Here is a 12,614-nt window from a genome sequence, read left to right as displayed (position 1 = left end):
CCTCCCCCAAATCTTGGTTTAGTCTCCGATGCGGACGGGGTAACTCAGGAGCCTCTCAGCCCCACGTGAGTCCCAGGCAGCCCCAGGGCGGTGTACAGCCGTGAGTCAGCTCTGCCTGAGGTTTCAGTCCTCAGGCCCAGTGGGGAATCTTTAATTCCAGCCCAGGACCCCACCCCCCAGCAGTTTGATTAAGTACTGGGTGAGGGGGTTTCTGTGAGGATCGTATAGGAAAAGACAGCGAGGGGCAAGCCTGCTGCTCCTGGCACTTACACCAGAGTGGAGGTGTCCCCACGGCACCCAGGGCCGCCGGCGGGGCTCCGCAGCCCTCGCTAGGCTCCACACCGTCCAGTGTGCCGTTTGGTCCTGACCCATCTGAAACCTCAAGGCGGTGCTTAACGCTGGGTCCGGGGTACTGGGGGTGATGCCAGGGTATTTGTGCCAATTGTCTCCTTTCCTGTGCCTGCTTCTCCAGACAGGGTGACTTTTTAAAATATGAAAGTGAAAGGTGAAAGTGAAGTTGCTCAGTTGTGTCCAGCTTTGCGACCTCATGGACTGTAGCCTGCCAGGCTCCTCTGTCCATGGGATTCTCCAGGCAAGAATACTGGAGTGGGTTGCCATTTCCTTCTCCAGGAGATCTTCCCAACCCAGGATCGAACCCGGGTCTCCCGCACTGCAGGCAGATGCTTTACCATCTGAGCCACCAGGGAAGTCCTGGTATACATATATATATTTTTAATATATATGTCTATAATTTGCTCACTTATTTACTTCTGGGGTGCTGGCTCTTCCTTGCAGCACGCGATTTCTCTCTCCAGTTGCGGCGAGCAGGGGCTCTTCTCTAGTGGCAGCGCGTGGGTCTCTCACTGCGGTGGCTTCTCTCGCTGCACAGCATGGGCTGTGGGGTGCCCAGGCTCAGCAGCTGCGTCTCCGGGCCCTCGAGCACAGACTCAGGAGTCGTGGCGCACGGGCTTAGTTGCTCCGAGGCACGTGGGATCTTCCGGGATCAGGAATCGAATCTGTGTCCCCTGCATGGGCAGGTGGATTCTTTACCACTGAGCCATCAGGGAAGGCTGATGGCTTTTGGCCCCAGACAGCTGCTCCCCTGGGGTCTTCAGAGCCTCCTCCTGGAAGGCCTGGTGTCCCTGCATGGCCCGGTCCTCTCCACAGGCGGGACCAGAGGAGGGAGTCCTGCACTGTGGATCTGCGGACCCACAGTGGGAATGGTGGGGAGAGGGGATCTGGAGGCTGTGGGGCAGGCTGGAGGCTGGAGGGGAAACGTCCTCTGTGTGACACCCGCCTCCTCCAGCTTTACAGGAGTGAGGACAGCTTCCGTGCCTAGCACTCCATCAGGGATGGTGCTGAAGCAGTGTCTGTGCACGCATCGTGCATCTGCTTCTGTGTGTGTGTGTGTGTTATACATATGAATACTATATATTTGTGTGTGTATGTGTGTGTCTGTCCTTGGCGTGTGGATGTATACTTGTGTGTGTCTCTGTGTGTCTGTGTGTGAATGTGTACATGTCTGTCTGTCCACGTGCATGAGTGTGTATTTGTGTGTCTCTCTGTGTCTGTATGTGTGTCTATGTCTTGTCTGTCCGTGTGTGTGAGTGTGTGCTTGTGTGTTTGTGTCTCTGTGTGTATGTCTGTCCATGTATGTGTGAATGCATATTAGTGTGTCTGTGTGTGTATGTCTGTCTTTCTGTCTGTGCGTGTGAATGTGTGCTTGTGTGTTTGTGTCTGTGTGTATGTGTTTGTTTATCTGTGTGTGTGAATGTGTATTTGTGTGTCTCTGTGTCTCTGTACGTGTGTGTCTGCCTGTCCATGTGTGTGTTAATGTATACTTGTGTGTCTCTGTGTGTCTGTATGTGTGTGTCTGTCCATGTGCGTGTGAGTGTGTATTTGTGTGTCTCTGTGTGTGTGTCTGTGTGTCTGTGTGTGTGTCTGTGTGTGTCTGTCTGTGTGCGTGTCTGTCTGTCCGTGTGTGTGAGTGTATATTTGTGTGTCTCTGTATGTGTGTGTGTGTCTGTCCGTGTGTGTGTGAATGTGTATGTGTGTGTGTCTGTCCATGTGTGTGTGAGTGTGTGTGTGTCTGTATGTGTGTGTTGAGTGCATATTTGTGTGTCTCTGTGTGTGTGTGTGTCTGTCCGTGTGTGTGAGTGTGTATTTGTGTGTCTCTGTGTGTGTCTGTCTGTATGCCTGCAGCTCCCTGGCTCCTGACCTCTGGACCTCTGCTAAAACCTCAGAACTCATTCAGCCCAGAAAAGGGGGCCAAGAGCCCTGCTTTGTGCAGCCCTGACCTGAGGGATGGTGGGGTCGGTGCCCCAGCCCCCTGCCCTCCTCCTAAGGGATGCCCTGGAGGGTCTCCGAGGGGGAGAATAGCTTGACAGCACACTCTCCTTCTTCCCCACTGCTTCCTGCCACCTGGGGTCCCTTGGGTACACTGCCAGGACCCAATCCTTGCCTCAGCCTCGGGTCAGGTGACCCCAGGCTGAGACGGAAGGTGGGACTGGAAGATGTGGGTCCATGCTAGGCTGTGCGCTCGGAGCTGGCTGAGCAGGAGGTCTGCTTCCATCCCTGCGCCTGGCAGAGACCCAGAGGCAGGCAGAGGAGTGGACGAGCTTCCCCGTGGAGGAAAGGGGATCAGCTCCTCTCAGGGAGTCACATGAAGCTCGGGGCGGGGGTGGGGGAGGCAGTGCTGTAGGCTGGTATGGAAGCCCGCCGGGCAGAGAGCACGGCCCACACTGGCCCCAGCAGCCCGGGTCCACCTCCCACTCAGGACCAGCCTGAGAAGGGCGAGCCTGCCCCTAGCCAGGCATGTGGGATCCCCACCCCCATGCTCTTTCAGTAGCCTCCCAGGTCCCCCAGGCCTCCAGCCCCATCAGGCCTAAGAGGAGCTGGTCCCCAGCCCCTGGTCATCCCCTGACCACCTGGCTGTGGCCACTGCTGGGCTGGAGCTCCCCGGGCACGGCCGCTCCGTGGGCCCCAGTGACCTCACACTGGCCCCCGTAGGCGCCTCTGGAGGGTGTGGGTGAGCGGCGGCCCTTCCCGGAACCCCCGGAGCCCCACAGGTGGGCCCTTTGGCCATCCACCCTGACCCATCCCTCTGAGGGTCTCCATGACCACCCTCAGTCGTGGCTGGCTGTAGGGGGGAACAATGATGGTACTCAGGCCACCGGCCCCAGGCCACAGAGTGGATTCGAAGTGAGCTCACAGGAGGATGCAGTCGTTGTATGGCACAGGACCTGGGTTCCCGTCTGCAGAAGGACTCGCGAGCTCAGCAGAGCCAGGGGTGGGGGTGCCTTGCTTCTGAGGCCCCGGAGGGCCAGGGAGGTGGGGGACAGGACCACCGTCAGGGTCTCCCATCTCCTGCCCTCCGCTGGCCCCCCGATGCCCTCTGGGTCATGCTAGGGTTATGCGGGGCCCGTAGAGCTTGAAGAGGTGCCGGTTGCTCACCTGCGCCCGGCGCATCCCGCTTTCTAACGCTGCTCCTTTTCCCCTGCAGTGTCGGAGCCGCAGGCTGCTCCCAGCCCCCCGGAGAAGCCGCCCAGCACGGCGATCCTGTGTAACACCTGCGGGAACGTATGCAGGGGTGAGGTGCTGCGGGTGCAGAACAAGTACTTCCACATCCAGTGCTTCATCTGCAAAGGTGAGCATCCCGGCCGTCCCCACCGCGGGGCCGGGCACAGCGCTGCCATGCAGTGAGCCCACGTCCCCAGAAACTCGTTAGATCTGGGCTATTGGAGAAACTGATCCCCAACCTTCCTATACCGACGTGATCTTTTCAGCATGGCCTGCCTGCATGCCTTCTGGGGCTGACAGGAGTTCCTGTCTGAGGGGGCAGTGGGTCAGAGGACGAGCTCTGGTCCTGGGTAGCATCTTCGATGGCTGTAGCCGTGTCAGAGGATTCGGATCCACCGGCCAAAGTGGCCACCTGGGCCCAGAGCCACGCAGTAAGTGGCCATTGCTGGAGGCGTGAGCTCGGCACCTTGGGGTGCACGGGGCCGGAGCTGGACCACGAACCTCAGGCACGCCCCGTCCTCACCGGAGTGGGACTGAGAACGTTACCACTTGCTCCAGGTGAAAATGACTTTTTATCTGGCTATACAAAGTGACATGTATATGCACTAAAGTCAAATAGATAATTTGATATTCAAATATCAGAAAGATAAGAGTAAAATAAATCACATGAAATCCCCCTGTTTGAGGCTTTCTGGAGCATCCTTCCAGCCTGCCCTTCCTCCCTGCACTGAAGTTAGTGCATATTCTGTCGTGCCCAAAGGGATTTCGTGAATTTACATTTAGTTTCCTGAAAACAGGGCTTCCCTGATACCTCAGTTGATAAAGAATCTGCTTGCAATGCAGGAGACACCGGTTTGATGCCTGGGTCGGGAAGATCCGCTGGAGAAGGGATAGGCTTACCCACTCCAGTATTTTTGGGCTTCCCTTCTGGCTCAGCTGGTAAAGAATCTGCCTGCAGTGCGGGATACCTGGGTTCGATTCCTGGGTTGAGAAGATCCCTGGAGAAGGGAACGGCTGCCCACTCCAGCATTCTGGCCTGGAGAATTCCATGAACTGTATAGTCCATGGGGTCACAAAGAGTCAGACACGACTGAGCCACTTTCACTTTCCTGAAAAGAAATGAAAAGTAGCATTTGGGGGAAGGGATGGACAAATCAAACCAATCTGACACAGTGTCCAGACTCAAAGAATTTATACATGCGTGCTGAGCTGCTCGGTCGTGTCCCACTCTTTGCAACCCTATGGACAGTAACCCACCAGGCTCCTATGTCCGTGGGATTCTCCAGGCAAGAATAATGGAGTGGGTTGCCATGGCCTTCTCTAGGGGATCTTCCCAATCCAGGAATCGGACTTCCATCTGTTATGTCTCCTGAACTGGCAGGCGGGCTCTTTATCGCTGCTGCTGCTCAGTCGCTTCAGTCGTGTCCGACTCTGTGCGACCCCATAGTCGGCAGCCCACCAGGCTCCCCTGTCCCTGGGATTCTCCAGGCAAGAACACTGGAGTGGGTTGCCATTTCCTTCTCCAATGCATGAAAGTGAAAAGTGAAAGTGAAGTCGCTCAGTCGTGTCCGACCCTCAGCGACCCCATGGACTGCAGCCTTCCAGGCTCCGCCGTCCATGGGATTTTCCAGGCAGGAGTACTGGAGTGGGTGCCATTGCCTTCTCAGTCTTTATCACTAGCGCCCCCGGGAAGCCCATGTAGTTTTAAAGATTTCTTTTAGTGACCCTGCAACCCCACCTTACCTCTGGGCAGCACGCGGTGTTGTCACAGCCTGCCACCCCGTGGGTTTGAACACCGTCCAGAGATGCAGGGAGCTTCACAGATGGGCCTTGATGGGCCCCAGGCAGTGAGGGCCTGGGCTTCCTGGTCGAGGTAGGGAAGCAAACACGCCACGTGTAAGATGACGGAGCACCGTGGCTTCTATCAGCTCCACGGGGCCCGTTAACTGCCTGAGTCCCTGCAGCCTGTCGTGGTCCCATGAGGTCCCGCTGTGTGCCAGACCTGGCCTTTGAAAGCGCTGAGTAGGAAGGCTTGAGATCTAGCTTGGAGGCTGCGGTCTGGTCTGGTCAGGAGACAACCTACCAGCTCAGTGGGGACAGTTGGCCCTTAGTGGTCGAAGCCGAGGGCTGGGAAGGGCCCCCGGGGGTGCAGCAGGGCCCCCAGGGAGCCCGCTGGTCCTGCGTGGCGCCCGAAGTGGCTCCATCTCCCCTGGCCCTCACCTCTGCTGAGCGCTTCCTGTGAGCCCAGCTCTCTTGTGTGTTTCCTTCTAAAGCCCCCCAGTCTTGGGGGGCGGGGTGGCTGTGGCGTTATCGCCACTGAAAATGAGGATTCAAGGGTGGCTGTGACTCACAGGTGTCCCCTGGGGGAGCCACTGGCATGAGTCGGAATTGGGGGGCCCTTCCCATGAGGCTCAGCTCTGCCCCACCCCAGCATAGAGGGACGGGGTGCGGGCCCCCAGCGGGGTCTGTGTCCCTGTGAAGAGGGGGCAGGAGGCGAGGGCCAGGGGGTCAGGGAGGCCACGGTCATCGGTGAGCCAAGACGGACCCTGTGCTCAGTCCTGCCGCCTCACCCGGCTGCCCCGGAGCTTCAGAATCACGGATCTCCTGGTCCACACCCGTCCTTTCCCAGGAGGGAAAACTGAGGCAATGGGGGGACCCTTCTTGCCCAAGGGGGCAAATCCGGTCAGCTGCTGGAGACCCTAGACCCGAAGATCTTCAAATGAGAGCAGGAGAAAGCCAGGGGAGAGAGGGAGGGGAGGACAGATACGGATGAATGGGAGAGACAGAAGGAGCAGACCTCGCGGGAGCCTCGGAAGGAGAGAAAACCCCAGTGGCCAGCTGTGCTCCCCGCCCCTCACCCCACCCACCCCCTCGGGTCAGTGCCACGGTCCCCAGCGGGCCCCTGCCTCCAGCCCGTCTGCCCGGCAGGGACCAGAGTGGGCTCTCCAGGCAGACAGGCCTCGGCCTCTCCCATCACCTGGGATGAAGGTAGTGCCTTGAGCTTACCTGGCCCAGGTAGCAGGCGCAGTGTCCAAGCCACCTCTGCGTTCAGCTGGTGCACCTGGGAACTGGCTGTGTGTGGAGGAGGTGGACGGGGTGGACGGGGTGGGGTGGGGTGGGGAAGGAAGCGGGGAGGGTGGTTGGAGTATGAGGGTGAGTGGGGGTGGTGACTGGGGGGTGGATTGACAGGCGGGTGGAGAGTGGACATGGGGCAGACAGGAGCCCGGCCGGCTGGCTGGAGCTGCGTGGACAGGGTGCCACCCTGCCCCGACGCACACCCTGCGACAGGCCAGGCCTCCTGGCCGGAGTGAGTGTTGGGCCTGGTCCTGCCCCCACCCCTCTGGGCCCAGGCTCCCGCCAGACCTTGTGATGGCACCTGGCTGGACGCCCGGGTGGTGCCTCCCAGGGCTTGTGAACCAGGTGTCTTGGGAGCTCAGATCTCCCTGTCGGGGGTCCGCATGGAGGGGCGGGCCCTGCTGGCCACTCCATCTCCCCAGGGGCACATGGGCACTGCCCTGGCCCTGGATCCTCCATCCTTGTCTCTTGCTAAGACCCCTGAATGAAGGTCTTCCCTCTCAGGTTCCTTGGAGGGGCCTCCTGGACAGGGGGACAAGGGGGGCGAGAAAGGAGGGCAGCAGGGAGAGCCCCCACCCCCTCTAGGAGCCCCCCACCTGTAGCCGCATCAAGTCACAGACTCTGTGGGAGCTCTTGTGTTGACTTCGGTCGTTTGAAAAGAAAACTTGAGGACCGCTGCCCTGCCCTCAGCCGTGACCCTGTGCCCTTCACTCAACCCTAGGCCCACAGGGCTGCGCCTGTGCCTGGGGACCTTTCCCAGGGCGGACGTGACCCGACACTCTGGCCAGGGCCCTGCCCGACCCGTTTCTTCTGGTCATCAGAGCTGCCCAGGTTCAATCTCCTCTGTTCTCCTTCAGAAGCACGTGCTGTGTTCGTGCATAAAGCCAAAGCCATTAGATTGCTCCTTTTTAAAAGCCGATTTGAAAAGACCCAGGGGAAATGCTTGCTGTGTTTAAAAGGATTGTCTGGGGCACTGACCTTAGGAACTGGATAAAAGGCATTAGATGTCCAGCACCCCACCCATCACCTGCTGTGGCCCACGGGGTTTGGTCGGTGGGGGGGCGGGGGGGCTGCCCCTGGTGACCCGCCCCCAGGGTCCTTCTCTGAGCTCCAGCCTCCCGAGTAGACGTGGGAATGGGTCTGACCCGGTCCTCAGCAGCCGGGGTGGGCAGTGCTGGGCCAGCATCTGGGCCTCATCCTTGAGCCCCAGCAGGCACCTGAGGCAGGTTGTCGTGTTAGGGGGGCAGTGGCAGGAGTCTGTCAGCGTGAAGGCCTGGTTCCAAGACCCCCAGGGATCCACCCACCCACAGGTTCATTCTGTGCCAGGAGCCCTGCCAGCCTGCCGACACAGCAGGGCCCCTGCCCTCAGGAGGTGGCCTTGTTGCAGGAAGGCGGACCCCTTCCAGGGCCCGAAACTGGGCTCTTGTCTGACACTCGGAAATGAATTGTCCGAGGAGACATGTGTGCTGACAAAGCAAGAGATTTTATCGTGAAAGGGCACCCGGGTGGAGAGAAGGAGGGGAAGGGAGCCCAGGAGAACCGCTCTGCTGCATGGCTCGCAGTCTCGGGTTTTATGCTGATGGGATTAGTTTCCGGGTGGTCTTTGGCCAATCATTCTAATTCAGGGTCTTTCCTGGTGGCGCACGCGTCGCTCAGCCAAGATGGATGCTAGCGAGAGGGATTCTGGGAAGTGGACGGACGCGCGGTGTCTCCTTTAGACTTTTCCCGAACTCTTCCGGTTGGTGGTGGCTTATCAGTTCCGTATTCCTTACCAGGATCTCCTGTCATAAAACAACTCATGCAAATGGTTACTATGGCGCCTGGCCAGGGTGGGCGGTTTCGATCAGTGTGCCTCCCCCAACAGCGTGTCTGCTTAACCTGCTGAAAAATGACAAGAACAGCTAAGATTTCCTGTGAGTTTTAAAAGAGTTGTGTTTATTCAAGCACGAGGATTGCATCGTCTTCAATTGATCTTTTATTCACCGCTCATGAAAATGCAGTCTATGAGTCATTGAAGATGCTCTTGGATGAATAAAAGAAGAATAAAAGAAAAAACCCAACTTACAGTGTCTTAAATTACATGGGTATTTATCATCTTAACAGGAAGTCTGGAAGTAGCCTTCTTACCCCCAGAGCTTGTTAATGTAACAGCTCAACAAAGTCATCAAAGACTGGGTTCTTTTTCCACTTCTCCACACCAGCTGCCCCACCCCCAGCCTTTTGCATTTCAGCAGTGCCTGTCCTCATGGTCTCAAGATGGTTGCTGTAACTGCAAACATCATATCCTCACAGGTTGACACTCAACCCTGGGGAAGTGGTTGGGCAGGGATGTGGGGCAAAGGGGCCCTCCTCCCGCATGATTGCTCTGTGTGGTTAATCAGGGTAATCTCCCTTTGATGACAAACCTAGACTGTTTATTAAAAAGCAGAGAAATCACTTTGCCAGCAAAGGTCCATATAGTCAAAGTTATGGTTTTTCCAGTAGTCATGTATGGATGTGAGACTTGGACCACAGAGAAGACTGAGGACTGAAGAATTGATACTTTCAAACTGTGGTGCTGGAGAAGACTCTTGAGAGTCCCTTGGACTGCAAGGAGATCCAACCAGTCCATCCTAAAGGAAATCAACCCTGAATATTCATTGGAAGGACTGATGCTGAAGCTGAAGCTCCAATACTTTGGCCACCTGATGCTAAGAGCTGACTCATTGAAAAAGACCCTGACGCTGGGAAAGACTGAAGGCAGGAGAACAGAGGATGAGATGGTTGGGTGGCATCACTGACTCAGTGGACATGAGTTTGAGCAAACTCCAGGAGATGGTGATGGACAGGGAGGCCTGGTGTGCTGCAGTCCATGGGGTTGCAAAGAATCAGACATGACTGAGCGACTGAACAGCAGCGACCCTTTGATCAGGGAGGAGAGCTTTTTCCTGGAGGCCCTCACAGGCTTCCTATATGACTCACCAGCTGGAACTGGGTCACACTCACTCCCACCAGTAAAGAGGAAAGGGAGGGCGGGGACTGACTGACTCCAGCCACGTTCCTCCCTTGGTGGGTGTGTTGCCAGCCCAACTGCAGTAGGGTCTGTTAGCACAGAAGACAGCTGTGTCGAATTCTGACCCGAGATCCCAGCATATTGGGGTCCCGCCACCCAGACACTTGCTTGGTGTGACTTGGTTCACCCAAATATGAAAATCTGTGAAAGGAGTCGTTTTCCAGGCCCTCTCGACGTCGTCAGGCTTGGGCTCTGCTGCCAGTTCTGGGTTCCCATCCCACACCCTGCTCACATGGGTCTCAGACACATTTCTTAGCCTCGGTTTCCATTCAGCATCCCTACTGGGCACCTGCTCTGAGCTGGGCAGCATTCTGGGTGCTTGGGACGCATCCATGAACAAAACAGACATCCTTGTCCTCGTGGAAATCACGTTCCAGGGCCGGGAGACAGAGAAGAAGCACTAGGTAGAGTAAATAAGTAGATTTTTATTATATACTGAAAGGGAAGCGCTAGGGAGGGGAAGACAAGGAGCAAGATGAAGATGGAGTTGGGAGCGTCAGGAAGTCACTCTTTTAAGTTGGATAATCAGGGCAGTCTTCACAGAGGAGGTGACCTTTGCACGATGACTCAAAGGAGGTGAGGGAAGGGTGTCGCAAGCAGAGGGAACAGCCAGGGTAGCGACACTGAAGCACGCAGCTCTGCCTGGCGGTTTCCGGGACACCAGGAGGCTTGCTTGCCCGGAGCAGAGTGAGGAGAAAGTGGGGAGGGCTGGAGGGGTTCTTGTGAGGACCCGGGCCCTGACACCGGAGGAGCAAGAATGCAGGAGGGTCCTGTGTGTCTTAGTGTCGTGGCCTCTGGGTGCCATGCTGATGTGGGGGTCAGGGCAGGGAGGGGAGACGGGCCCGGAGCCCTGGCCCGAGGCCACGGCAGCTTGGACGAGAGTCTGAGGGGGCGTCTGCTTCCAGATTGTCTTAGAACCCAGCCAGCTTCACGGTGTACAATGGGACTGCGGGTGACATGGAAATAGGCCAAAGACCGAGCACACGGCAGGTCCTCGGGGAAAACGAAAGCTGTGACCGTTGTTACAAACACTTGAAACTTGCCCAGGAGGATGAATCTGGTCCTCCGGACCTTCCACGTGTGGCCGAGTCCTGTGCTTTCGGAGCGTCTGTTTCCAGCTGGGGTCATCTGTCGTCCTGCTCACGATGCCTGGGAAGCGCAAGCCCTGACTCCGAAACGCTGAGAAGATGAGAAAGTGAGGCCAGGAAAGCAGCTGCTTTCTGATCCGTGCGGCCCAGGGGCTGAGTGTGCTCATGTTTGCAGAAAGAGTGAAGGAGACAGGGGGAAGGGGTGTGTGTGTGTGTGAGCGTGTGTGTGAGCGTGTGTGTGTGAGTGTGTGTGTGAGTGTATGTGTGAATGCATGTGTGTGTGAGTATGAGTGTGTATGTGTGCGTGTGACTGTGTGTGTGGTGTGTGTGTGTGCATGTGTATGTCAGTGTGGTGTGTGTGAGTGTGGTGTGTGTGTGTGAGTGTGCATGTGTCTGAGTGTGTGTATGAGTGTGGTGTGTGTGTGTGAGTGTGGGGTGTGTGACTGTGTGTGTGAGTGTGAATGTGCGTGTGCATGTGTGAGTGTGCATGTGTGTGTATGAGTGTGTGCGCATGTGTGAGTGTGTGTGTCATGCACCAGCTCTGCCTGTAACTTGGTAACAGCAGGTCGGGTTGTCCACAAGGACACACCCCTCTGGGGATCATGGACGGCCACGCCCAGAGCTGGTCTGGGTGTCAGGGGGTGACAGGGACCAAACGCCTGTGTTCCAGAGCGTTCGTGGGAACCGGAAGCCAGGGGAGAGCGGTGGACAGTCAGGGCAGGAAGGGCTCTCAGCTGACGCGGGCCTGTTGTTTCCAGAGGGAGGGTCTGCGGCAGAGGCTAGGCTGGGGCCTGGGTGGGCGGTGACCCGCTGCCCCCAGCCAGCTCGCTCCAGCTCTGCGGACGCCTGAGTTCTCGGTCCGCCTGGTGCTGTAGCGTCAGCCGCTCTCTCCTCGCCCAGGCGCCAGCACCGGAGCACCCCTCAGCTGGCCACCCCGAGGGACTGCCGTCCGCATCCCAGGCTCTTCCTTTGTGAGTCTTTTCCATCCGAGTCCTCTTGTCTACAGACTTCTGTGTCTCTTTAAGGGACTGCGTGAGCCCTTTCCCCATCATGGGTTTGTCAGCACATTTCAATACCTGCCCAAATCCCTTCAGCTGCCTGGCCCAGCGGTTAAACGGTTGCATGGATTCCAGCCGATGCTGGGCTGATCAGTTTCCTTTGCCTCATCTCAGTGATTTGTTGTGACAACCGTGGGAGATCAGTATGATTAACCCTTTGCTACAGATGAGGACTCTGAGGCTCAGAGAGGTTAAGTAACTTCCCCAGGTCACACAGCAGCGGGAGCGAGGATCCACGCCCAGGCTTCCTGTCTCTAAAGCCCAGAGTTCACTTATCACAGTATCCTGTAGTTACGCTGCAGCTGACACTGTGCGGGTGGAATTCTGTGGATGTTCATAGTCATTTCCTCAAGATAGAGTCCCAGAGACAGACGGCTGGGTTAGTGGGTAGGAGCCGTTCGCACACTCCTTTGAGTCGGTAAAAGAGCCTTTGAGCCAAACAGTATTCCAGAATACGGATTGTCTTCCCACCACGGCCCGCCCCCTCCCGACCATTTCTCAGAAATGACCATGGTTGACCGCCAAAGAGGGGGCCTCTTGGGGTCACCCACAGCTGCTCAGAGCCCTTCGTGACTCTCGGCTACTTGCTTAGGCAGATGGAATGTAAGTACAGCATATTGCCTTGATGAGGACTTCTGGCAGATGACAGAGGATGAGGTGGTTGGATGGCATCACCGACTCGATGGACATGAGTTTGAGCAAGCGCCGGGAGTTGGTGATGGACAGGGAAGCCTGGTGTGCTGCAGTCCATGGGGTCGCAAAGAGTGGGACGTCCCTGAGCGACTGAAATGAATGTATTTGGACTCTCTATTTTTAGCAGGC

At 57.2% G+C, this 12,614-nt stretch overlaps 1 protein-coding gene across 27 annotated transcripts in view; it reads left to right on the top strand.

The window, feature by feature from the left end:
* The window catches only part of ABLIM2 (actin binding LIM protein family member 2), a 170,845-nt gene that overhangs the window by 47,095 nt on the left and 111,136 nt on the right, over positions 1 to 12,614 (top strand). For all 27 annotated transcript variants that reach the window (XR_011464570.1, XR_011464565.1, XR_011464580.1 and 24 more), the window contains exon 2: positions 3,503 to 3,646. Coding sequence is in view for 3 of the 27 variants with exons in the window: in XM_070372767.1 (XP_070228868.1) it covers positions 3,503 to 3,646 (144 nt within the window). In the remaining 24 variants the exon portion in view is untranslated. The remainder of the gene's footprint in view (positions 1 to 3,502; positions 3,647 to 12,614) is intronic.

This window comes from Bos mutus, chromosome 6 (assembly GCF_027580195.1).
Source record: "Bos mutus isolate GX-2022 chromosome 6, NWIPB_WYAK_1.1, whole genome shotgun sequence".
In the NCBI taxonomy this organism is placed as follows: domain Eukaryota; kingdom Metazoa; phylum Chordata; class Mammalia; order Artiodactyla; family Bovidae; genus Bos; species Bos mutus.
The sequence above is the reverse complement of the archived record's forward strand: the minus strand, read 5'-3'. Positions and strand labels throughout refer to the sequence as shown.